The sequence below is a fragment of the Mastacembelus armatus genome, chromosome 1, assembly GCF_900324485.2.
Source record: "Mastacembelus armatus chromosome 1, fMasArm1.2, whole genome shotgun sequence".
NCBI lineage: Eukaryota > Metazoa > Chordata > Actinopteri > Synbranchiformes > Mastacembelidae > Mastacembelus > Mastacembelus armatus.
Genome location: NC_046633.1, coordinates 8,680,869 through 8,705,457, shown reverse-complemented (window position 1 = coordinate 8,705,457; position 24,589 = coordinate 8,680,869). Strand labels below are relative to the sequence as shown.

The 24,589-nt window shown below is 38.7% G+C and overlaps 5 protein-coding genes across 10 annotated transcripts; 2 read left to right on the top strand and 3 right to left on the bottom strand.

The window, feature by feature from the left end:
- Window positions 1-40: 40 nt before the first annotated feature.
- On the bottom strand, window positions 41-2,989 carry LOC113128074 (claudin domain-containing protein 1-like). The gene is made up of 5 exons (XM_026303121.1): window positions 2,940-2,989; window positions 2,552-2,634; window positions 1,961-2,059; window positions 1,606-1,743; window positions 41-427 (listed from the first exon to the last, which is right to left on the bottom strand). The coding sequence occupies exons 1-5, from the start codon at window positions 2,987-2,989 to the stop codon at window positions 207-209; spliced, it is 591 nt and encodes a 196-aa protein (XP_026158906.1). The 3' UTR covers window positions 41-206.
- Window positions 2,772-5,494, top strand: LOC113127786 (N-acyl-aromatic-L-amino acid amidohydrolase (carboxylate-forming) B-like). Its single transcript, XM_026302590.2, has 4 exons — window positions 2,772-3,022; window positions 3,124-3,231; window positions 3,413-3,525; window positions 3,749-5,494. The coding sequence occupies exons 2-4, from the start codon at window positions 3,204-3,206 to the stop codon at window positions 3,941-3,943; spliced, it is 336 nt and encodes a 111-aa protein (XP_026158375.1). The 5' UTR covers window positions 2,772-3,022; window positions 3,124-3,203; the 3' UTR covers window positions 3,944-5,494.
- A 96-nt stretch (window positions 5,495-5,590) lies between these two features.
- On the bottom strand, window positions 5,591-9,097 carry LOC113127783 (claudin domain-containing protein 1-like). 4 transcript variants are annotated; one of them, XM_026302582.1, is made up of 5 exons: window positions 9,018-9,097; window positions 8,105-8,417; window positions 7,514-7,612; window positions 7,159-7,296; window positions 5,591-5,977 (listed from the first exon to the last, which is right to left on the bottom strand). In XM_026302582.1, exons 2-5 carry the CDS (start codon window positions 8,388-8,390, stop codon window positions 5,757-5,759), a joined length of 744 nt encoding a protein of 247 aa, XP_026158367.1. In that variant the 5' UTR covers window positions 8,391-8,417; window positions 9,018-9,097; the 3' UTR covers window positions 5,591-5,756. The 4 variants fall into 4 exon arrangements, with proteins under 4 accessions (XP_026158367.1, XP_026158365.1, XP_026158366.1 ...); XM_026302580.1 differs by having other exon boundaries at window positions 8,105-8,645; window positions 9,018-9,071; XM_026302581.1 differs by having other exon boundaries at window positions 8,105-8,645; window positions 9,025-9,056.
- A 650-nt stretch (window positions 9,098-9,747) lies between these two features.
- Window positions 9,748-17,248, bottom strand: glb1 (galactosidase, beta 1). 3 transcript variants are annotated; one of them, XM_026303840.2, is made up of 16 exons: window positions 17,028-17,248; window positions 16,239-16,408; window positions 15,002-15,152; window positions 14,435-14,495; window positions 14,251-14,345; window positions 13,962-14,142; window positions 13,661-13,719; window positions 13,446-13,567; window positions 13,052-13,092; window positions 12,816-12,928; window positions 12,249-12,323; window positions 12,026-12,115; window positions 11,777-11,890; window positions 11,482-11,613; window positions 11,035-11,274; window positions 9,748-10,497 (listed from the first exon to the last, which is right to left on the bottom strand). In XM_026303840.2, the coding sequence occupies exons 1-16, from the start codon at window positions 17,088-17,090 to the stop codon at window positions 10,249-10,251; spliced, it is 1,956 nt and encodes a 651-aa protein (XP_026159625.1). In that variant the 5' UTR covers window positions 17,091-17,248; the 3' UTR covers window positions 9,748-10,248. The 3 variants fall into 3 exon arrangements, with proteins under 3 accessions (XP_026159625.1, XP_026159626.1, XP_026159627.1); XM_026303841.1 differs by lacking the exon at window positions 17,028-17,248 and having other exon boundaries at window positions 16,151-16,289; XM_026303842.1 differs by lacking the exon at window positions 17,028-17,248 and having other exon boundaries at window positions 16,148-16,274.
- Window positions 17,249-17,596: 348 nt separating this feature from the next.
- Window positions 17,597-19,265, top strand: ccdc86 (coiled-coil domain containing 86). The gene is made up of 4 exons (XM_026303843.2): window positions 17,597-18,252; window positions 18,456-18,585; window positions 18,673-18,747; window positions 18,963-19,265. The coding sequence occupies exons 1-4, from the start codon at window positions 17,693-17,695 to the stop codon at window positions 19,098-19,100; spliced, it is 903 nt and encodes a 300-aa protein (XP_026159628.1). The 5' UTR covers window positions 17,597-17,692; the 3' UTR covers window positions 19,101-19,265.
- The last annotated feature ends 5,324 nt before the right edge of the window (window positions 19,266-24,589 follow it).

Sequence of the window (24,589 nt, the reverse complement as noted above, 5' to 3'; positions counted from 1 at the left end):
TGTTTTTTTTTTTTTACTTAATAAAAAAAAAAAAAAAAAAAAAAAAAAAAAAAAAAACCTTTATTGAAAGGCTGCTTGACTGGTAGAGAAGGAGTCACTTCACTCAACTCACATCCTTTCCTAACCACAAAACATTTTAAACAATGTCCATCAACTAGTAAGTTGGCTGTTTCAGACTAATGGATGTTAGTGTTAGTCTCTTCCTCCTATGCTACCCTGTAAGCAGTCATGCGAGTGTAATTCTTGCGGTGACTCCGTGCTGCCCACAAGAACAGAGCAGCTGCCATCATCTGCAGAGGGAAGGAGATCAGGGCAAGGTAAAGGGACCAGCCCAGCGAGCCCTCCACCCTTTCCGGTGGTTTGTAGGATTGGTGGCGTAAATCCACCCCAGCCAGAAAACAGCAGACAGTGCCCAGAGAACACAGACCTGATGAGAGGAAGAGAAACATAAATAGGTAGAAACATGGTAGGAGCCAGACCCAAAGCAGCACACACACCACAGATTAATGCTAATGCAACACAAATCTAAAACTAGTGGTGCTGGCTATAAAAAAAACTACGTTACCAATCTCTCTGAAAAAATATAAACTCATTTAATATTTACTAGGAGCAACATTATCTGAAATGAAGACCCACCTTACATAAGTCATTATACTCTAACATTATCCAAAGGGGAAACTGTCCATCAAATAACAAAGCCTATTTAAAGCAAAGCACATTTATTGAGAGAGTGTTTAGACCATCATGTAAGAAATAAACTGATAACACAAATTACAATTGGTCTGTCAGCAAATGACAGGGATTCATTAGTTACACTGTATGTTTGTTTCTTGGTAATTATCAGAGTAACTTGTTAAAAACTAACGGAAAAAAATACCTTAGTTTTTTTATGTCTGTCTGAGTAAAAGCTAACTGTTTAGTCAAGATCAAGTGGGGATATGGGAAGAAGAACTCACCTTTAGAGTAGAAGAGCACAAGCAGCACTGCTGGTCAAACACCATGCAGCAGTTAGTTTAAAGTGAGATAATCACGTGTTACCGCAGCAACGGCGGCATGCATTGACGCATTTAAAATGACAAGATACTGCACTGTCTCATTTCCCAGCGTAAATTCGGTTCATCATTTCAGAAAAGCAGAAATATTATTACGTTCACTCGTTTACTTGGCACAGCCGCACCATACAGTGCCATGCGATCCTACTTGATTCATTGAGTGTGTTGGTCTTAACGCAATTAAATCTTCATCAAGGTGAAGTTAATTTAAACGTTAAATATTGACCAGCTCAAAACATATTTTACATCAGCAAATGTGTCAGTTGCTGTTATCTGAAACAAAAGCACAGAGCCACAGATCTCTGCCTGCCTGTGTTTGGATGGCTGTTTAAGAAGTGGAATCAGAACTTTTTCTACTGTTTACTCACTGTCAAGCACTTTTAATTGCTTCTGTACGAGACTGCGCTTAAACTTGACCTGAGTTTGTCAGACTGACAGGAATCTCAGTCAGTCAGTCATGATAGCTTCTATCTTGATTTGAATTTAGTTGTTTGCATACTGCCAAGATGGTGAACACTAAACCTAAACTATGGGTGAGGAGAAGAAATCTCACCTGCAAGAAGATGGAGCACCCCAACACCCAATGTTGGGGTGAAGCTGCGACACAGGCAGGCACAGACACCAATCAGGCCACTGAGGAACACCAGAGCCAGAGACACCAAGGGAAGAAGAAACTGGCATCTCCAGAGATCTGCACAGAACAACAATAATAACAGGATAAATGTATAGAACCTATAAATAAAAACATTAACTAATATGAAAAAATAACATGATGCACGTAAAGAGAGTAAAGGTGAAAAAATGGAGCAAGATAGTTACAATTTGAGGTAAACCTAAGCACTTGTTTGCTTTAGCCTGGTGCACCTAGGCAAAAACTGACAAGACAAAAAAAAAAAAAGGAGACGTACATGTTCGCAGCAGATCTACATCGTTTTCACGAAGTGTGTACTTTGGGTTGAACTGCTCAGGAAGAGTGAAGCTGACACACTTGGTCTCCAGCTTAGGATCTGAAGAAAAAGTCAGCAAATCAGCAAATGACACTGACAAAGAAACCATATTTAGCATGCATTGTCACATCAGGCCAGTACTAAGGTTAATATGGCCCGTTTATCTCAATAGACTCCATCTTCAGTAACTACATAGCATCAATGCCATTACAGTAAAAGTGTGTCGTTTCCAATATTTTTTTATAAACAGGATCCAAAAGGTAGAATGTGCAGGGGTGCTGCAAGGCAAACTGTATAAACAGCCTGGGAGCAGCAGAGATATTCCCTTCAACTGAAAGTCCAGTTGCCATGAATCAACCTTCAGATAACTCCCCTGGACGACTGAGGATCTTCACAGACAGATCTACAATTTCTTTCTCTAATTCTGACAGGCATTGTTGGGATTGATGATGATTGGCATTGATGCTGAAGAAGGTTGTGTATATGTCTGCATAACATGCGTTTAATAGTGACAAAACTGCTGAAAGGCTCCAATTTTAAACATCAGTTTACCTGGCTCTTTGAACCAGTGTGACTGGCTGGGTCCCAAATATTTCAAGGAATACACTTTGACTTTGTTGCATGCAACTTTCTGACTGGACAAAGATTAAAAACAACAAATGCTGCACATAAACACTGGAAGTACTGGTCTCAAAATGCATTAGCTCAACTTTATACATATTTAATTAACTGAAAATATTGCATATAATTTACATGCAGCATAAATAATATACTATCAATTAAAAATGTCCAATTCCTGTCAATCTTTATGCCACAGTACAGTCAACCTAATGGGACAAAAGGTTTATGATCAAATCCCGGAATGTATGTGGATTGTGCATTAAAGGTCACAGGTTGTATTGTAAATACCTGACCTGCTCGGTTTTCAGAGCAAGATAACCTCTGTCCCTGTGAGATTAATCCAACTGGATCTTCCCATTTCTGAGGCATATTCCTTAGAGTCAGTGGGTAAACATAGCTTTGGTAAGTATGTGTACCAAAGTAAATGCTTTCTTTGAGTATTTGTCTTGATTAAAACACTATGTTTGGGCATTGTTTATCTTCTCTTCTATTGTTCTCTACAGCGATCGAAATTGGCCCTCAACCCTGTGGTGTGCTCAGGGCTGATATCTTTAACATAGCGAAAGAGGCCCTGGACCTCACAATGGAATGGATTCAGAAATTTAATTCTGGTAAGTAACAAGCCCATTTATCTCTAGCAGATTTTACTACTGTGATGTGTGTCTTCACACCAATACACAGACATGACATTACAAAAAGCGGATAAATAAAAAACTTGAGAGAATTTAATCAATCAGTAACTATCAGCTTATCTTTAGTAAACCATAATCAGTCATAATGCCCTTTGCACAGGAAGTTCTTTTGAAGGTGATGCGGTAGAAGCATACAATATGGCCAAAAGCGTAGACTACCCAAGGGACCCGACAACTGGTGAACTTACCGCTGTCATACACCCCCAGCTACAGGTACAATACAAAATCCATACACACATTATAGCCTAAGCTGCCACTTAAACAATGCTATGTAAATTGGTTCAATTTGCAAATTGACATTTGTGAATTCATGGATGCAAGAAACAATTTAGGAAACTATAACAAAGAGTGAATGTCAGTAAATGCCATACTTCCATTTAAAAGGTGCCCTGGTGCATAATGACTCACCTGTTAACATTTTCTTGTCTTCCTTCAGGATAATGACTTCAAGCTTCTCCAACCAGGCGACCCCGTATTTCTGTCATTTTCTGGGGAAACGGTGAAGCACGATGGTGAAGAACTCTACCCTTTCTTTGTCAATGAATGTGCCTACTATGAAAAGAAGATTGCTTTTCATTTAGCTCGAAAGATCACTCTGGCCATTCCGTCCATAAGTGTGACGAGGGACTGAGAGCAGAAGTAGAATGACACCAATATAAACTGTAGAGCATTTTAAATGATGACATATATAATGAGCAGTATGTGTATAATCATGTTTTTAATCATCTCAAATGACTCAGGAGCTAACACACAAAATATGCAATGATTTTTAAAGATTCTGCAGGTGCTGGACACAAAAACATGACTTCCTTGCCTGAAACAGCAGCTTTAGAACAGTTATGAGGCTAAAAAAAAAAAGTTTAGCCCCACACCTGACTTCATTCTATAACACTATACAGGTTGATCTTTTTTGTACTGCTGCAACAATGCAAAATACCATGTTTGAATAAATGGAAACATAGATCACTCTGAACTATTAGAGCGTGCATTTTATCAGTCAAAGAAAATAAAAATTCACATAGTAAGGACAAAACATTAAATTAAAACTTATTTTGTTAAGTGGTTGAAATATTTCTGGACCAAACCAGAGGACTGATTATATTTTACTAAAATTGTCTTGCAAATTATAACAAAAACTAAAGAAGTCAGTAAATGGCAAATTTATTCATAGAGAAACAAGTACAGTGCACTAGAATATAGAAACATTTACAAAAAGTCAATGTACGTACACACATCAGACGTGTAACAAACTATTGTGTCATACCCAGTAATCACAACTGGTATTCTTGTGGTAAGAAATGAGTAATTTTGGAACTTCGAACAAAAAACATTTCCACTCAAAGTTCAAGCAGAAAGATGTAGATTTCAGGAGGAGCTGCACTTGCAAATGAAGTTTTTGCAAATTCAATGGTTATTCAAAATACCAGTCTCTTTGACTCTGGAGTGTCAACAACAAACACTTAACTGATGCAAAATGAGTATCTGGCTGCTAAATCAGTTAAGTTCTTCATGAAACTGAGCTCTAACAAGAACAGAGAACGTCCTGAATAATTTTAAAAAATGGTTTTACACAGTGAAACTTAATGGCAGTAGTAGAGTTTAGGTGGAAACATTCAAATTCAAACCTTACAAAGAGGTCATAGGTTAGCTCGAGTGGCATCAACTCAATTCAGTCTTACTCAAATTAACCGTTCATAAATATTCATCTTTAAACACGACATGAGTGGTCACATCTTCAGTGAGTTGACATGTAGTCAAAAACCACAGACTGAAATCAGCAAGTACCACAGATGACACAAATGTTAGCTTAAAAGGCATGCACGGAACAATTAGGCAAAAATCAAACAGAACCAAAAGCATAAAAAATAGCTTAGTGTAATATCTTTTCATGCACTAATAGAGAAAGCTACATTGACTCATAACTGCAGGTATATTTGTTGTAGTACATGTTCTGACTTAAGGGCAATGTGGTGAACAGCTTTAGAAGAAATGGCAACTGAAAAGAAGGCATTTAAGTACTGCACAGTTCAGCACCAGAAATGCTCATAAACAGAAAAACAAATTATTTATAATAGATTGTTAAAATCCTTTAAGAACATGCTTTAGGTCAAATATGGGTTAGAAATGATAAAACAAATATAACACAACTCAAATGTATTAAACTCGTATTGATGAAAAGTTATGATTAGCTGCTATGCAGTTTAATGTGTTCCTTTATGTCTGTCATACCATGTAATTGTTTTTTTTTTTTACTTAATAAAAAAAAAAAAAAAAAAAAAAAAAAAAAAAAAAAAACCTTTATTGAAAGGCTGCTTGACTGGTAGAGAAGGAGTCACTTCACTCAACTCACATCCTTTCCTAACCACAAAACATTTTAAACAATGTCCATCAACTAGTAAGTTGGCTGTTTCAGACTAATGGATGTTAGTGTTAGTCTCTTCCTCCTATGCTACCCTGTAAGCAGTCATGCGAGTGTAATTCTTGCGGTGACTCCGTGCTGCCCACAAGAACAGAGCAGCTGCCATCATCTGCAGAGGGAAGGAGATCAGGGCAAGGTAAAGGGACCAGCCCAGCGAGCCCTCCACCCTTTCCGGTGGTTTGTAGGATTGGTGGCGTAAATCCACCCCAGCCAGAAAACAGCAGACAGTGCCCAGAGAACACAGACCTGATGAGAGGAAGAGAAACATAAATAGGTAGAAACATGGTAGGAGCCAGACCCAAAGCAGCACACACACCACAGATTAATGCTAATGCAACACAAATCTAAAACTAGTGGTGCTGGCTATAAAAAAAAACTACGTTACCAATCTCTCTGAAAAAATATAAACTCATTTAATATTTACTAGGAGCAACATTATCTGAAATGAAGACCCACCTTACATAAGTCATTATACTCTAACATTATCCAAAGGGGAAACTGTCCATCAAATAACAAAGCCTATTTAAAGCAAAGCACATTTATTGAGAGAGTGTTTAGACCATCATGTAAGAAATAAACTGATAACACAAATTACAATTGGTCTGTCAGCAAATGACAGGGATTCATTAGTTACACTGTATGTTTGTTTCTTGGTAATTATCAGAGTAACTTGTTAAAAACTAACGGAAAAAAAATACCTTAGTTTTTTTATGTCTGTCTGAGTAAAAGCTAACTGTTTAGTCAAGATCAAGTGGGGATATGGGAAGAAGAACTCACCTTTAGAGTAGAAGAGCACAAGCAGCACTGCTGGTCAAACACCATGCAGCAGTTAGTTTAAAGTGAGATAATCACGTGTTACTGCAGCAACGGCGGCATGCATTGACGCATTTAAAATGACAAGATACTGCACTGTCTCACTTTCCCAGCGTAAATTCGGTTCATCATTTCAGAAAAGCAGAAATATTATTACGTTCACTCGTTTACTTGGCACAGCCGCACCATACAGTGCCATGCGATCCTACTTGATTCATTGAGTGTGTTGGTCTTAACGCAATTAAATCTTCATCAAGGTGAAGTTAATTTAAACGTTAAATATTGACCAGCTCAAAACATATTTTACATCAGCAAATGTGTCAGTTGCTGTTATCTGAAACAAAAGCACAGAGCCACAGATCTCTGCCTGCCTGTGTTTGGATGGCTGTTTAAGAAGTGGAATCAGAACTTTTTCTACTGTTTACTCACTGTCAAGCACTTTTAATTGCTTCTGTACGAGACTGCGCTTAAACTTGACCTGAGTTTGTCAGACTGACAGGAATCTCAGTCAGTCAGTCATGATAGCTTCTATCTTGATTTGAATTTAGTTGTTTGCATACTGCCAAGATGGTGAACACTAAACCTAAACTATGGGTGAGGAGAAGAAATCTCACCTGCAAGAAGATGGAGCACCCCAACACCCAATGTTGGGGTGAAGCTGCGACACAGGCAGGCACAGACACCAATCAGGCCACTGAGGAACACCAGAGCCAGAGACACCAAGGGAAGAAGAAACTGGCATCTCCAGAGATCTGCACAGAACAACAATAATAACAGGATAAATGTATAGAACCTATAAATAAAAACATTAACTAATATGAAAAAATAACATGATGCACGTAAAGAGAGTAAAGGTGAAAAAATGGAGCAAGATAGTTACAATTTGAGGTAAACCTAAGCACTTGTTTGCTTTAGCCTGGTGCACCTAGGCAAAAACTGACAAGACAAAAAAAAAAAAAGGAGACGTACATGTTCGCAGCAGATCTACATCGTTTTCACGAAGTGTGTACTTTGGGTTGAACTGCTCAGGAAGAGTGAAGCTGACACACTTGGTCTCCAGCTTAGGATCTGAAGAAAAAGTCAGCAAATCAGCAAATGACACTGACAAAGAAACCATATTTAGCATGCATTGTCACATCAGGCCAGTACTAAGGTTAATATGGCCCGTTTATCTCTATAGACTCCATCTTCAGTAACTACATAGCATCAATGCCATTACAGTAAAAGTGTGTCGTTTCCAATATTTTTTTATAAACAGGATCCAAAAGGTAGAATGTGCAGGGGTGCTGCGAGGCAAACTGTATAAACAGCCTGGGAGCAGCAGAGATATTCCCTTCAACTGAAAGTCCAGTTGCCATGAATCAACCTTCAGATAACTCCCCTGGACGACTGAGGATCTTCACAGACAGATCTACAATTTCTTTCTCTAATTCTGACAGGCATTGTTGGGATTGATGATGATTGGCATTGATGCTGAAGAAGGTTGTGTATATGTCTGCATAACATGCGTTTAATAGTGACAAAACTGCTGAAAGGCTCCAATTTTAAACATCAGTTTACCTGGCTCTTTGAACCAGTGTGACTGGCTGGGTCCCAGGATGCACCTCCACCACAATCCCAGGGTGCCGTTCAGTAGGAACATGGTCTCGCTGTAGCTCTTCTCACTGAATTCCCCATTGACGAACTCGTCTATGTGCTCGGATGCGTTGCTGCCCTCATGTTCATTTGGCGGACTGGTGTACTGGTACCAGTGCTGAGTCCCCACGGCCACAGAGAGATACACCGTGGCCAGCAGGCTGAGCACCGAGCCGATGACCAGAGCGGTGGCATACCGATTATCTACCATGGTCTATAAACACAGCCCGTTTTCAGCCTGTGGGCACGAGGTGAAACTATTATTTGGTATAAAATACTAATGCAGACTGGCTTTCACTCCCGCGGTGTGAAGACTGTCTTGACTATAAATTATATGTCTGCTTGGTGTTCGTGCTCCACGGCATGTCTGTCAGCAAACAACGTGTATCACACCGTTAATGTGTTTTAGATTTAAACATTTATGCTGCATTTTGAGCGACGTCCCAAACACAGCAGCGTTCAAAACCTGCCGAGAGAATCAAAAATAAAAACATTCACTTATTATTTAGCTCATATAGAGATATACAGATGCCGTATAGACGTTAGGTCGTGTTTGGATGGCTGCTTAATTTGCTGGTGACAATAGCAACGGACTTTTATAACAGTGTCATACTGTTAATTGATATTAAAAAACAGCTTTGGTTCTTAGCTGAGACAAAATTAGCATTTTACTAGCTAGCTAGCGCTAATCGTAGTTAGCTATCCACAGCTGGTTGCATGAGACAATTGGCTGGAAACCAAACATATCTTTCATTGAAGGTGCTTTCTTTACCTCATGACTAGAGAAACCACACAAACAACAGCTTTAAATGCCACTCTCATTAAATTGCCATCATACCTCTCACCTCTTCCTCAATGTTCATTAATAAATTGTCTTCTTCGTCTTTTTCGGGTTTGATCGGCGATCACTAATTAGGCCCATTACCGCCCTCGCGCGGTGCGGAGGCAGGTCACAGAAATAGATGCATGTGACAACATTTTATTGTCTGCTTTTAAATTCTGAATGCCATCAGTAAAATTTCTTAGATAAACCAGCCAAGGAGGAAATCAGTCCAAAGAAATGTAATATTGAATATTTAAAAAATATATTTGAGGTAGTTTCAGAACTGTTACTATTGTACAATGTCCATTATAGTTTTACAGTGAAATTCCTTCCTCACATTTCCCTTTCTTTAAAAACACAATTTTACGTCAAATCTGTCAAAATGAATAATATGATTATATTATAAAAATAATTAATTCAATATAAACCTTTGATCAGTCCACATAGTGCTGTTTAGGCCAGGCTGTATTTCCTATTACCTCAGTGTTTGGTTTAGAATGACCCCATTTAGGATGAACTTTCTTTACTAGACCTACTGAATTGACTGTGGTGTTAAAATTCTATGGATTATTTTGGATAATAATCACTTCATGTTAAGTGTCTGTCCTTCAGTAAAAGTACTAAGAAATACCACATATGGGCATCACAGTACTCACACCATTAATATATTCAAATAATATATTTAAAATTATTTTAAGAAGCATCTTACATATAACCAAAGATTACCTCATCATGAAACAATCTGTTATCGTCATACACAGCATTTTATTTCACAGTTGAAGAGATTCATTGAAGCATTATATTTGTTCTTTGTTTTTAAAGGCAATTGATTTATAAGCATTAAATCACAAACGTTCAACATGTATTCATAGCAATTTAAAATGCGTGAACGCTGCAGTAGTCCCACACTGTAGGTTGGTGTTATAAAACAGACTATTTCCCTGATGTTCCTTTTTTTTTCAGATAAAAAAATAAAACATTCTCAGAAATATAGGCTGCTATGTGTTGTAAGTTCCTTAACTGGCAACAACTGTTAAGACAAAAAGAAGTCATGAACATTGATGTGACGGTAAAATACATTTGGCTTTCTTTAGTTTTCTAATGCACCCAAATTAATCTTGTTTCACATAAAGCAGTGTGTTCAAAATTAAACATACATCAAGCTCACACCACTGGTGCTGATTTGGGACAGTACGTAATGCAGTAGTACAAATTGATTGGTTTTGTGCAGCAGTACGTTCCCTTATCATGACAATAAATCCTCTTTGGAAAGTAGTCTCCTGTGGTCAGAATGGACTGTTGCATTCAGGATGGCGGTGGCAGTGAACTCAACAGTGCAGGGCCCCGAGCTGCAAGGAGCCTCTTCCAGTTCCAGGACAGTCACATTGTTGGGTGCGGCTGTGCTGAGGATGTTGGCAGGAACGAAAAGCGTCACCTGAGGGCCTCGAGCTGGCCAGTAACGACCCAGATTGAAGCCATTAATCCAGACCTGACCCTGAGAAACACAAATTAATTAATTAACAGATTAATTAGTCAATTTTCAATACATCTGAGTTAGACTGCCTGATTTCAGTGTGTGGGTCATTAGACCAACCACTAAAAAAAGTCTGTTTTTGTATAACAGCCAATCAGCCATAACATTATGATCACCTGCCTAATACTGTGTACACAGGAGTCAGTGCAGGAGTTGTTTTGCACTCCTCACCTTAATGTGAAGAACACACGTCTGTTTGCCATTCAGTGAAAAACATATGTTAAAGGAGTGAAAACTGTGGTCGTGAGGACAAGTTGGAGAGTTGAGAGCCTCCCCACTATAGTTCATGGGGAAATCACATCTTTGAAAAGGATGAATGATATTTTAACTACCTGAGTGCCCCTGAACCTATGGCTGCTTGGCCAGTGTATGTCCTTTTTAAATGACCAAAGCATGACCAAAATTGTCATTTGAGAACCAGCAAATGTTTGGCTTTTTTTTCTCAATCAACTAAGCACTCTAGGTGCTAAGTCCTGTAGTCCTGTATGGGTAACGTGCCTTCTTCCATTTGGGCAGCTTAATGTAGGTGTCCTGAGGGAGATCTGGGATGCCATCAGGGATGATCAAGCTGCCCCCATAGAAGGTTGGAGGAGCGAGAGCAGCAGGCTGCGGAGGGTCTGTTGATGTGGGCTCTTTCTTCCCGAGGAGGCCCTGACTGACAGCTTCATCAATACTGAGACTGTACATAGTCCAGCCAGTGAGGATGTCTGCACCCAGGGTCAGGTTGGACACCAGACCCTGTGGTTAAAAATATGGGGAGAGCAGTGAGCGGAATTATAGTTGACATGAGGTATCAAGGTTTTACGTTACAGAAAAACAGATTTAATTATAAAAATATGTAGGTTGTATCTGAATCTGGTCTTACTATTTTTAGGAATTTAAACACAAAGTTCTGTGAAAGTTAAGCATACACCTATAGTTCAATGTAGTGAGTGTGGAAAAAACCTTAAAGTCATTGATGTTTTTTCCATAGTTGATTCGGCCCATGTTCTCCACCAGCATGTCCACCTGACTGCCAGCCTTCCCAGTCACATTTACAGTTGTGGCTGTGTTCCTTTCAAGAACCCCCATGGGAACCTAGAAAAGAAATCAGCACTGTTATGTGGGCATACCTCAAATTTCGATCACAAATGTTTGCACTTTCCTATTCAGCGCAGCAAGTCCACTACAAGTATGATACACCCACTGTCTGGTGACCACCCTTACTTATAATGTGGCAATTAAATCAAGGTAAACTCACCCCGTCCACTGAGACATACGCTCTATCATGGACCCCGTTCAGTGGGGATGACAATGGGGTTGGTGTGCTGCAGTTAACAGGCAGAATAGTTCTGTACAGCATGTAACCAAAAGCCTAAAGCACAGACGGGGAAATCAATGTAAACACATTAAAAATCTAAATAAACGAATATGATTTTTTTCGGTAAACTTGAAAAAAAAAAAAAGCAACAAAAAATCCTCCATAAAACAGAAAACACATCAAATATACCTGGTTCAGTTCAGTGAAAGTCTGAGGATATGTGCTTTTGACTGGACCAGAGAAAGACAGTTTTTCTAAGGCCTCTGTTATCGTCTGGAGCTGTGGTGGGAAAGAGTTGCTTTTTTAGTCTTTACAATCATAAGAGAAAGTCTTTGAATCACCAATGTAATTCTTTGATCGAGTGTGAAAAGCAAAGGTTTTTAATAACTTACTGTGTCAGCTGAGTGCCTACCTGTTTCATCTGAACAGCCCCATATGCATACTTTGGAGTTGATGGTGGTATTGGTCCCTCTGGTACTTTACGGTACTAAGGAGAGAAGATGAAGATGACGTATAATGTATATGAGCTCTAAAAAGATCTATTTCATAAACTAAATATTTATAACATGCTCCATGTCTTCTTCTAGGGCTTGTGCATAACACCAGACATTTTTTTTGTTGTTTTTCTTTCAGCTGCTCCCATTAGGGGTCGCCACAGTGAATCATTTGAGCCACATGATTGGTTTGGCACAGGTTTTACGTCAGATGCCCTTCCTGATTCTACCTTCTCATCAACTTGGGCTTGGGACCGACACTAAGACCACACTGGTTTGTGTAACCTCGCTGGTTGAGTTTAGCAACCCCTGGCCTTCCAAGGTGGTCTCCCATCCACGGACTAACCATGCATAGCCCTGCTTAGCTTCCAAGAGGTGACAGGAATCAGGCACTCGCAGCACAGCGTTAATAATTAGACCTTAATAGCACACCCACTGGAGGGATATGTAAATGTGAATGTAGAGGTGTATATTGATGTACGCACCATATTGATCACCTCTCGGATGGCAAAGTACTTCTCCGTGAGGTCTCCTGCTTCTGTGAGCGGGGCATCGTAGTCATAGCTCGTGGGCTGAGCGTCGTACAGTGCATTGGCTCCTAATGGGGAATCAAGATGCAATCAGACGGTGAGTGTTTCCGCCGTTAATCGTTTTTGCAACAACAATTTTAACAGTTATTTTTAACAATTATGTCATCTTATCAAATCAGGGTGCTACTCACCATTCCAATACCCAAAGTTTGTTCCTCCTATAAACATGTACCTGTGAGGAGAGGGGATGAAAGTAAAATGTACTGTAGACTTTTACAAAAAGAAAAAGAAGACAAAACTGATTAAATTCATCAGGATGGAGTAAAATAATCTCAATTTAATTTTTTCTGTATTTGAAGATGTACAGTAAGTAGTGTAACATGTAATCAGTTCATTTTGTTGATTGAAAGGCTGATAATTATCACAAAATGTAAAGATGTCATTATAATAATAGCCTTGCCATTAGCTGATAAGCTTACACTGAATGCTATGTAGACCTGTTGTGAATTGGCACATGCTGTGCAACCGTATAGCTTCGTGTCTTTAAGTGTGTCTAATCCTTCTCTTACAAATCTGTAGACTCACAGGTTGACGTTGGCTCCCACAGCCAGGATCTCATTCAGGGACTTGGCCACTGCTGTGGACGGCACGATGGAGTGAGGTGATCCCCAGTGGTCCAGCCATCCGGTGTAAAATTCAGAATTCACCTGTGATAAAAGAGGCAACCATATAAAAATCTGAAAGAAAGTGCAAGGTGTTTTTGAATCAGAGAATGCGAAATGTATTGAGGCAAAACTTACCAAAGGTCCATGAGGTTCAGCATGTCTCTGTACTTCAAACGCAGCAGTTACATTTGCACCTAAAAGAACAAATAAAGAAAACAAAGAGATAATCTAAAGAAAATGAGTCAATGCTAAAAAGAGTTACCTTAAATGAAAACTTACCATGTGTTTTTTAAACCTCAACTTAAGCCTAAATATATGCAAATTATTTGACATACCCTGCTGAGATTTTACTACATATGAAACAGCTGGATACTAATATGAAGAAGACTTACTTTGCCAAAGGGCAATAGATTTCTACAACATGACTGACACCTACCTGGCCCAAAGTCTACAGTGGCATAGAGATCTTGCATTGAACCACACTTGAGATAGTTGATCCCAGCCCCATCTGTGGTGAAGAGCACCACCTGCTCCCCGAGGTGAGACCGGAACAGCTTCAACAGGTGACGCAAGTAGTTGTAGTCGCAGGCAAAATAACTGCCGTATTCATTTTCCACCTAGACAACACCGGCATGTCAGGAGTTAGATTTGTTTTTCCTTAGTAAATAAAGTACTGCAGTGATACATAAACCTCAACAACAAACACAAGCCTAGATCTCACTCACCTGCACAGTGATGATAGGACCACCGTTCTGGTAGAGAAAAGGCTGTATCATGGGCAGTAACTTTCCCATCCACTTATCTACTGCTGCAATGTAATCTAGAATATATACATTATACTGTGTTATATACAGCATTAATGCAGCATTTTTTTTCCATCACTCATTCTTGTCTAACTTTAATCCTCACCTGGATCTGAAGACCGCAGTACAATGTCTTTCTTCCTGAGGAGCCAAGCAGGCAGCCCACCCTGGTCCACAGAATAAAACGACGTCAAGTTATTTTTGTTTGGGTTTTTTTTGGTATAATTAAAATGTTCAAACACTTAAAAATGATCCAAAAATCACACAATTCTAAATGCAACAAAAATGAAAGCGATGTTGGACCTAAAATATTAAACGCATGTATACTTAAAAAACTGGATATGAAAAGTTTCTACATTTGTCACCTATTGGGAACAGTGTTCGGAGTCACCTTAAACGCATGCCTGTTACATTGGATTTCAATAGTGACATGTTGTGGAAATGGAGGACGATATTGAAACATTCACAGAAACCAGTATTATAATAATCCATCTCTCAGACATTGGTCTGTGTACTCAACATTCTGCACTTTCTTCAAAATATTTCTAAAGTACCTGTGAACATGTCTAAAAGAGAAAACTATGAATATAAGGAGCATAATAGTTACTACTTTAAACAATTAGAAAAGCACTGAATACCCACTGAGTATTAATTCACTAACTGCCACACTCACCATGTCCCATTCTGCACATATGTAGGGTCCGGGTCGCAGGATGACCAGTAAACCAATGTCTTGGGCAAGCTTAAGGAAATACTCCACATCCCTGTCTCCACTAAAATTGTACAGGCCCGGAGTCTCTTCGTGGTAGTTCCAGGGAATGTACCTTTAAGGCAAACAAAGTGTCAGCACAATCCAACTGCTAGAAACACAAGCAGGCTCTTCTTGTTGTCTTCTTCTTGCTCTTCTCTTATCTTATTATTCAATAAATAATAGTACCATTGTTTTTTCAGTGTTTTGTATACACTGCATTCAAATGTCATAAGGATAATTTACAATCAACATTGCTGTTGGAAAAATAAAGGGAACACTGTTTTCATTCATAAACTTAAGTAACATTTAACACAATTGCTTTCCAGGGAGACAAAGACATGTACAGTAGTAAGAGTCTGCACAGTCTGTTGATTAAGCATCCACAATTAATGTCACATCTAAAAGCTCATAGACTAGTATGTTGCACTGTAGGCCTATCTGATTCCAGATGGTGGTAACACAGTATTGCAGGCTGCACTTGAACACAGATATTTTTTGTTTGTTTGTTTTTTGTTTTTTGCTGCAAAAAGGTGATTTGAATCCAACCTCTCATAACACAGATGGATAAATGAATAGATAAAAATAAGCTTTTTTTTTTAATCCACTATCCCCAAATATAGAGACAATACATCTCACATCCCGGTGAATTTGATTCCAGCAGAAGAATTACAGCTGGGACTGTGCTAAATGATATTTGAATTACTTAATTACATGTTGATTTACTTTTCTCTATTAACCCTTTGGTCTGTAAATGGCGAAAAAAGTTTCAGAATGCCCGAGGTAACATTTTCCTTTTTTGTCCAGTAGCCAGCTCAAAACCAAAAGATGTTTAATACATATCACATTAGGATCAACTAGTCGACTAATCATCTGATCTTTATGGCTCTCAGTAACATGAGTCAGCAAGAGGCCTTTTACTTTCTAAGTATACCTATACTGCAGCACATATCACCGCTGACACATGATGACATTTGCTGAGTGATGACAGCACAGCTACATGCAAACATATGGTCACAGCAGAAATATGAATACATTTCTTTGTGTCCAAATTCTCTAATAGAAGCTTACAACGTTTTCCTTGATTCGTTTTCTAATTGAAGCCTGTTGAAACACGGCAGAGTCCCAACAGCAGCTCATGTGGGACGAGAGGCCAACCTACGTCTGGATGGCATTCAGTCCTGCCATGTACATCTTCAGCAGTCGATCTTTCCAGTAGACTCTGGGGATCCTGCTGTAGTGGATGCTCCCAGATATGTAACGAAACTCTTCCCCATCTTTCCGAAAGCAGTCACTCTTGTAGTCCACGCTGAACGAACGAGGTGCGCTGAGCTGCACACAGAGGCAAATACAGTTTGACTGAAAACCGCAGTTTTGTTTAAATTCAAAATTCAAACAGTTCATGCTGTGTTTCACTGTGTGGTTAAACTTTAATGGTTTTATGGTGTCTCAGCTGACTTTAGGCTGTGCCACTAAAAAATGGAAATTTTGATTGCTGACTGAAGACTGTGAATATAATTTCAGTGTCAGACACAGTATCAACCAACCAACATGTTTTAAAATACTATCATGCTGAAGGTGTTTTTAAAAAAGGCTGGACTGCTGATGTAGGCCACGAAAATACCATTATCAATTATATACTAACTTCTTGGTTAACAATGAGCCTTTTTCTTCTGTTCCACTGAAAGTATTCTGGGAGATATGATTCACTCCAATTCTTATAATCACTACTGATATTAAGAACACAATTAAAAACCACTTATAACTTGTCATGTGGTGTTTTTTGCATTTGAAACCTCTGCTTTGAATTTTGTTAAAGGTGTTTTTTTATATATGTCTGTGTCAATAATCGCTTTTTATGTTTTTTCAACGTAATCTGCTGTTGTTGTTAAAGCTTCCATAATGTAGAAAAACAAAGTACAAAAGCCCTTAAAAACACAGATGTACTCACAGCCTGTCCAAAGACCAATACCACCAGCAGTAGCAGTGTGCATCCAGCTCTGAACAGAGACATATTAGGTCCTCACCGCGGCCTGCTGTCCAACATACAGGTTAATAGAAAATGACATGCAACATTCACAGCTCCAGAAGCTGCTTCCTTCCCTGAGTGAACCCTGCTTATTGTAAATGACAGTGGCATCTTCACTTGCGGAAGTCTGATCATGTGACGGGAATTTTGATTGGATCATGTGATGCCAATATTGTTGTGGTGTAAAAATGCGTTTTACTCAGTAGGTGTCAGTGTTGTGTGTTTTATATTTAAGGATGGAGGCTTTGAACAGAATAAACACATAAACCTTCAAAAAACAAAATGATGGGATAATGATGGGATGGAAAATTTAAAAAAAAATTAAAAACAAATAATAATCATAATTTTCACCCTCATGTGTAGTCCTGTTCAGGTCCATGTGCTGCAGAACTTTTGTCTTTTGAGTTTATGAAAAAACGAACGGCTGCAGTTTCTCCTCCAGACCTGCAGGTGGCGGTGACGCGCTGCCACGTTGTTTACGATCTGACATAGAACCGGAAATAGAGTAACGTATACAGCCCTGGTGAGCACACGTGGGGACGGAAGTTTATCGGAGTAATGTGGTATAGCGGATTTATTTAGAAAACATGTCGAAGAGACGGAAAACTACGACAGAAGAAAAGACTGGTTCTGAAGCGGGACACGGGGAGGAGGAGGTCCAGGATCCGCAGCCAGAGACCGGACGTACGCGCAGCGGCCGTAAGGTGCGCACTCCTGCCGCACTGCTGGACTCTGAAGTCCCGGTGTGGACTCCGAGGCGGAGGACCAAAAGGTCCGTTCTCAAGGAGCTCCCTGTGGTGGAAGAGAAAAACACAGAAGACACAGAGCGGAAAACCGAGAGTCCGGATGAGGAGAAGTCCAACATGTCTGCGGAACCGGAACCGTGCGCAGTGTCGGACCCCGCACAGCAGCCGTCAGAGGCGGCGACGGTAGCAGCAGCAGCAGCAGCAGCAGCAGCAGCAGCAGCGGACACGGACACTGGAAGCAGTCAGCTGTCCGGGCCTGCACCAGCAGAGACGGCACCCACGAGTTCAGAAGTCCTGCCACAGAAGAAGGATCGGATGGCTCCAAGTGGGAAACAAAATCCAGTCATTCCGCTTGGAAAACCCAAATCGGGAAGAGTGTGGAAAGACCGCAGCAAGCAGAGGTGAAGAAACCCAGAAAGAGGATTAGATTGAATCCACCACAGCGTTACAGTCTGATCGGTCACTGCTTGCTTTGGAGAAGGCCATTTACATTTTACATTTGATTATGTGGTGCTAGAAAGTTTTTATTTCAATATGTACATTAGTTTAAAAAAAAAAAGTCTTTTATTTTAAAAATTAACCTGGTCAGCTCTGTGTGTTCCAGGTTCTCTGCATTGGTCATAGATAAACCACTGCGCTCCTCCTGGGAGAAGAAGATGCAGGCCAAGCGAGAGAAGGATCTGGTGAAACAGTATTCTTTGCAGCTTAAAGAGGAGAAAGCCAGACAGAAGGAGGTGGGCGGATGCTGTGTGCTGCTGGTTCGTTTGACCACTGTAATATGAAAGCATTTTCAACATTTTCTCTTTCACTGACTTTTATAGGAAAAGAGGAAAAGGAGGGAAGAGAATCTGAAACGTCGGGCGGAGAATGAACGCAAGGCAGAGATTGTGCAAGTGGTATGTCAACAAACAAGCATCTCTCAGCCAAATGGCACAAACCAGTACAAATTATTATTAGACATTAATGTGCTTCACAGTGTCTCATTTGATACACGATAAGGTCAGAGGGGATCAGTATAGATCACACACGTTCTGGATTGTCAATGTAATGATGTGTTTTGATAACAAATCATAATTAACCTCCTGTTTGTATTCTCGCGTCTTTCTTCTAGATCCGAAATACAGCAAAGATCAAGAGGATGAAGAAGAAACAACTCAGAAAAATTGAGAAGAGAGACACTCTGGCTCTGCTGCAGAAGTCACAGACACAGAATGTAAAAGCCAAAGGGCAAAAAAACAGCAAGGTTTGACCAGGATTTAACCTAAAGACTGAGATAATAAAAATGCATCTGTTCACTCTTTTGCCAAAATCCTTGTACTTAGATGACTGAAATACAGCAAACTCAGTCGTGTGTGTCTCTTAGAGGACTGATTTACACATTGACCCAATAAAAGTTTTCTATGTACCAACAAAATAACTTTGTTTTTTTAAGTACAGGATTTTATATGAAATAAATGTACATTTTTTTATTGGTAATCAAGCTGTCACAGAAATGGATGGCCAGGAATTTATTATTTTCCACTGGAAACTTGAGGCTTACCAGGATATAGAAAGTCTTCCTCCTACATGATGTCTTTGCTAGCACCTAATTTCATTAGAGAGAAAACTTGTATATTTTACATGTTATTAAGCCAATAGTAAAGGGTCAGGGGTGTCTCAAATTGTAATTATCCATCAGTAGAAGTTATGTTACCTAAAGTCAGTCACCTATAAATGTAAGAAATTACAAAAATGATTATAAAAATTGCAAAAAAAAAAAAAAAAAATCAATAAATAATCAAGTTACAAGTGGGTTTTGGTCCAAATGTCCTGTTGCCTCTGTCCAGAAGATGTGTGGTGAGACAGTTCTTTAGAGAGTTGTCCCTAATGAATGAATTAGCCAGCTAAAAACACAGAAAGTGTAATTCTGAGAAAGTACAATTTATATATGTCATAGCAGCACAACACAAAACTTGTTCTTATAAAGTATTTACATAATGTGTTATTTATAATAACAGTACGTCGACTAATGCTTTAGGTTATATTAGTAAATGAACTTATCAAAAATTGTGAATCATGTTTATTTGCTTTGGCCCAAATGAAAGTGACAAAACCTGTAATGGAGAGGCAAAAGCAAGACAACCCCCCAAAAAGGGAATGGTTCTGCATGTGACAAATTCTGTCTCCTTATCCTTCCTGCCTGACTCCTCTCAGGTTTTGTGTTTTGTTAGTGTTGTTGTCGTTACTGATACTGTACCTGCAGCCCAATCAGGCTGCAAAATGACACATCCATATGCACAGTCATATATTGTTCTGTCTCCAAGCACGGTGTCAAGAACATGGAGGAGGTACCAGGTGACTGGCTGTTACACCAGGAGAGCTGGACGGGGCTGTAGAAGGAAAACAATCCAGCAGTAGAACTGTATCTGCTCCTTTGTGCAACAGAGAATATGAGTACTGTGAGAGCCCTACAAACCCACCTCTACTGCTCTAGATGATTCTGACCAAACTGTTGAAAACACAGCCCAACACCATACAGCTTGATTGGCATTCACCAGAGAACAACAGAACCGGCAGGTCCGCTACTGGCACCCTATTTTAAAATAAAAGTTGAAAGAGTCTGGAGATGCCTGTAACATCATCAGGCGTGACTGGTTTGGTGGCCATTTGCTGGCCCTCACGTTCCCCTGACCTAAATCCAATTGAGCACCTATGGGACATTATATGTCTGGTTGTTTTCATAGGAGCAACTAACTACTTGAAGAGTGCAGACACTGGAGCCTAAACATGATGTTTAGGCTCTGTATTCCAAAACAAGTACATCCTAAAAAAATGACTATGACATTAAAGTGAGACTAACTGAAAGATTTATTCTCACTAGAAACTTACCAGCATCGGTCGTGACACATAACTTTATAATGTACCGTCTATGTGAAAGAATGTGTCACAAGACATGGCTGAGAGTCTTAACACATCATAATTTATGTTCACCCAAAATAGCTGAGTAAATTTGGAGAACAGGTTCCATACAAAGGTAACATTTTCCTCATCTTTATCATCATTCCATGTGTTTTACATGACACATTCATTGTTAAAGTACTGCTTTAGCAGCCTCTACACAAAGAGTTGTCTTTGTGTCATGCAGCAAGCAACTCCTTCAGTTCATCACCACCCTGTTTGCTTTGTAAATCCTTGAAAATAAACAGCTGAGCAAAGTCATTTGTTATACTAACGTGGTCAATCAAGCTGGGTCTCTTTCATTCACCATATAAAGGCTGCGACATCCTCAGATCTTTAGTTAAAGGTGCACAGACAAGACAAAGGATCATTCACATCACAGCTCAAGGCAGCAATAATAAAATTCAGAGAAGTTTTGTAAGTACATCTTTTCTACAAATTACTTAACTGCTTGTTTTGCATTAGTCAGGTTTATGTTTTTATGTCTTATAACATATTTTTAGAAGTTTCTGACATCCTGATCTTGAACTTGCATGTTATATATAGAAAAAAAAAACATATTTTTTTTTCTTTTAGATGTGATGGTGCTAAAAATGCTTCGGACCATTCTGATACAACTCCTGATCGTTGGTAAGTAAAACATGTTGATCTTGTTTTTGAAAAAAAAGGAAAAACAGAATCCAGTCTTCTCTTATTGATTTATATTTTACTAACAGCATCAGCAAATGCCCAGAACACAACTGCAGGACTTACTGCAGAAACCAGGGAAAATACAGCAGCTGTGGTAGATACCACAAATGCTCCTGCCACGGCAACCAATGCTGTTTCCACGGCAACCGATGTTCCTGCCACGGCATCCAATACTACTGCCACGGCAACCAATGCTTCTGCCACAGCAACCACTGCTCCTGCCACAACAATCAGTGCTGCTACCATGACAACCAGTGCTACCGCCATGACAACCAGTGGTGCCGTCACGACAGCCAGTGTTGCTGCCTCGACACCCAGTGCTGTGACAACAGTGGCCGTAACAAACTCGACAAACACTAACACCACTGCCACCAACACTGCTGCTCATACACATGTTGGGATTGTGTACATGAGCAGTCTGTTTTTCTGTCAGTTTAGTTTTGTTCTCCCCAATCTCTTTGTTACACTGTGAGTTGGTTGTACTGGCTTTATATATTTCTGTGAAAAGGGTACTTGTATAGGATATAATTTATGCTTATATTAAAATATATAACTTAATAATCACATTATGAAGCACTTGTGTTGACAGATGTTTAACAAATCTAGATGATACAAAGTGTTAAAATACTCTAAAAGCTTAATTTTTACATAATTTCCAGTTGTTTGGGAGTGGTATTTCAATAGTCTTTGAACTGTAGTTCCAAAAGTCTGTGTCAATAGAACAGTTACTTAGTTTTCCCTGAACTAACAGAAAATTTAAATAAGTGCTGATCATTTAAAGATTGAACTAATTGCTGTTTGTTATTTTGCAGTCTAAACACAATAAGCAACTAAATATAATGATACATTATGAAATAAACCCTGAAAATGTAACTATTTTACATGTACAAATACTTTAGCTGAGTGAAAACATTATCCTATCGATGCTCATTATTTCACCCTAGCTAAGTAATTACAAAATTAAATAAAAATAAAAATAAACGTGTTTCCTTCTAACATGTTTTTTTTTTCTTTCTTTTTTAATCAGGAAGTGAGAATGGGTTTTGATTAATGACCTTCAATGCATCACTATACATGAAAATGGCTTGTTGAGACAGCACCTATTTGCCAAAGTGACTGTTTAAAAAAAACAACCAGGCCTTACCCACACTAAATAAATGGCATAAACTAACCAAACTCAAACACAAAACAAATGAACATTGTCTACAATGCAAAAGGGGAAAAGTGTGTAATGACCATAGATTACTACCTTGTAAGAAAATATTTATTATTAATTGTATTGCAAGTCTTGCTAGAATCTGTGTGTTAGCACAGAAGCATGCAAGTTAGGGCCACAAGATTAGTTAACTATGCAAGACCTGCCAATGGTTTTAGAAATCATAGAATATACAAAGAGTGTGCTTCCCTGTTTCCTCTGCTGTACTTGAATATTAATTCATCACGTTTACACCTAGTTCCTACTAATTGATGCACATGAGCTCTTCCACAGCCGGACTTCCAACTTCCCCAAATGTATCCATTAAGGTCGCTAGAACCAATAACTGTTTTGGATAATGTATAGGAAAGCTAGTTAACCTCTCTTAAGACAGACACAATTAATTCAAATTGTTAAGTAGCAGTGAAACAAAAATACAGAACAATTTACAATGTGCATTTATGCTGCTCAGGGTCACATGCCAGTCAAGTGAGACTAGTCAGTCACTGAAATCACAGCATAAATGTGTGTCAGATCATCTAAAAAGGTATAGGATGTCACACTATATGCCAATGATCCTTATGTGACATGAAGTAAACATCCAATAGAAATTAAAACGCCATTTTATCTTAAAGGAGAATTTCTTGTCACATTCCTTGTCTGTCCAACATGCTTGGAAAATAAAACCTGATTCCAATATACAAAGTACGTTCTCAGCTACTTTTACTGAATTATGTATTTATAGCAGTTTGGTACCAAATGAAATCGGATTCAACTTCAAGTTGTCACCACTAGATGTCTGTATTGTTTTAATATTGGTTTTTGTGTAAATGTCCTGTTAGCGAATGGGGATTCACAGAAATTTTTATTTCCAGAACTGCCCCAATATTATATTAAATATGGAGTTTCATTTTAAAATGCACATACTGTGGTTATCAGAGACATGGTAGTGCAGATAATTTTCATTAATGACATTTACCCACCAGATGATGGTATAACACAAGTGTTGTGGATCTCTGCAATCAGCAAGAAAATGATTTAGTATTTACAGTAAAGTTGAAATAAATGTAGAATGGTTGTGAATTCTTAGTTTATTTATGTTCAGTCATTGAGTAAGCCAAACAAGCAGCTTTGTAAGGCTTAGTATTTAGAGCCCTTCAGTTTGTAAGCTTTATTGTGTTATTTAATGACTTTTAAATCTTCACATAAATGAAAAATGAAAATATGTTTTAGACAAAGAGAAACATTTAGGCCCTTACTGCATATTTTGCTAGACTTGGGGTCTGAGTGAAATAAATTTTTTTATGAATGTTTTGAATATGTCCAAACAAACAAACAAAAACACATGAATCTTTCCAAAAATTGGAAATTTTAATTACAGTTCAAGTCAGTCACATGCAACATTTTCTTATAATGAATAAACATGAAATTAGCAAAAAAAAAAACAAAAAACAAAAAGAATAAATGCTTATTATTTTCTCCAAAATAGCGATATACAAAAATAGAGCTTACAAATACTGTACAGCAATTGTCTTGTCCAAAAATATTCTGCTGCAGAATTCGTAATTTTACTATGTCTGTGACAGTACACAAACATAATCAGTGTTTAAAAAAAAAAAAAAAAAAAGGGTTGGGGGGGCAGAGGTAAAAGTGGGAAGAAATATATTTGTGGAAAGACACTGAGCGCTACAGGGGAATAAATAATGCAACACAAGAAATTCACTTGAGAGAAGGCAGGGTCAGAGGTTTCTTATTCTTAAATCTGTTGGACACTAAAACCAACCATGGAAATTTAATTCAACCTCTCAACTGTAATTGAAATTGTTCTAATTTTCTGTTTTGTTATCAAAGAAAACTGAGCTTTGTCATATTGTGTCAGAATATTGTGTGTGCCATGAAAGGGACAACCATATAAA

What these genes read in the sequence shown, in the direction of transcription:
- LOC113128074 (XM_026303121.1), bottom strand. Translation starts at nt 2,989, where the DNA reads ATGCCTCAGAAATGGGAAGATCCAGTTGGATTAATCTCACAGGGACAG. An exon ending in TTAATCTCACAGGGACAGAG is followed by an intron (nt 2,635 to 2,939) that starts GTTATCTTGCTC and finishes ATCTTTGTCCAG; the next exon opens with TCAGAAAGTTGCATGCAACA. An exon ending in GGTGCTCCATCTTCTTGCAG is followed by an intron (nt 428 to 1,605) that starts GTGAGATTTCTT and finishes TCCTCTCATCAG; the next exon opens with GTCTGTGTTCTCTGGGCACT.
- LOC113127786 (XM_026302590.2), top strand. Translation starts at nt 3,204, where the DNA reads ATGGAATGGATTCAGAAATTTAATTCTG. An exon ending in GATTCAGAAATTTAATTCTG is followed by an intron (nt 3,232 to 3,412) that starts GTAAGTAACAAG and finishes CCCTTTGCACAG; the next exon opens with GAAGTTCTTTTGAAGGTGAT. An exon ending in TCATACACCCCCAGCTACAG is followed by an intron (nt 3,526 to 3,748) that starts GTACAATACAAA and finishes GTCTTCCTTCAG; the next exon opens with GATAATGACTTCAAGCTTCT.
- LOC113127783 (XM_026302582.1), bottom strand. Translation starts at nt 8,390, where the DNA reads ATGGTAGATAATCGGTATGCCACCGCTCTGGTCATCGGCTCGGTGCTC. An exon ending in ACACTGGTTCAAAGAGCCAG is followed by an intron (nt 7,613 to 8,104) that starts GTAAACTGATGT and finishes CTTTTTCTTCAG; the next exon opens with ATCCTAAGCTGGAGACCAAG. An exon ending in GGTGCTCCATCTTCTTGCAG is followed by an intron (nt 5,978 to 7,158) that starts GTGAGATTTCTT and finishes TCCTCTCATCAG; the next exon opens with GTCTGTGTTCTCTGGGCACT.
- glb1 (XM_026303840.2), bottom strand. Translation starts at nt 17,090, where the DNA reads ATGTCTCTGTTCAGAGCTGGATGCACACTGCTACTGCTGGTGGTATTG. An exon ending in TATTGGTCTTTGGACAGGCT is followed by an intron (nt 16,409 to 17,027) that starts GTGAGTACATCT and finishes CTCTGTGTGCAG; the next exon opens with CTCAGCGCACCTCGTTCGTT. An exon ending in ACTGCGGTCTTCAGATCCAG is followed by an intron (nt 14,346 to 14,434) that starts GTGAGGATTAAA and finishes TATATATTCTAG; the next exon opens with ATTACATTGCAGCAGTAGAT.
- ccdc86 (XM_026303843.2), top strand. Translation starts at nt 17,693, where the DNA reads ATGTCGAAGAGACGGAAAACTACGACAGAAGAAAAGACTGGTTCTGAA. An exon ending in AAAGACCGCAGCAAGCAGAG is followed by an intron (nt 18,253 to 18,455) that starts GTGAAGAAACCC and finishes TGTGTGTTCCAG; the next exon opens with GTTCTCTGCATTGGTCATAG. An exon ending in AGGCAGAGATTGTGCAAGTG is followed by an intron (nt 18,748 to 18,962) that starts GTATGTCAACAA and finishes TCTTTCTTCTAG; the next exon opens with ATCCGAAATACAGCAAAGAT.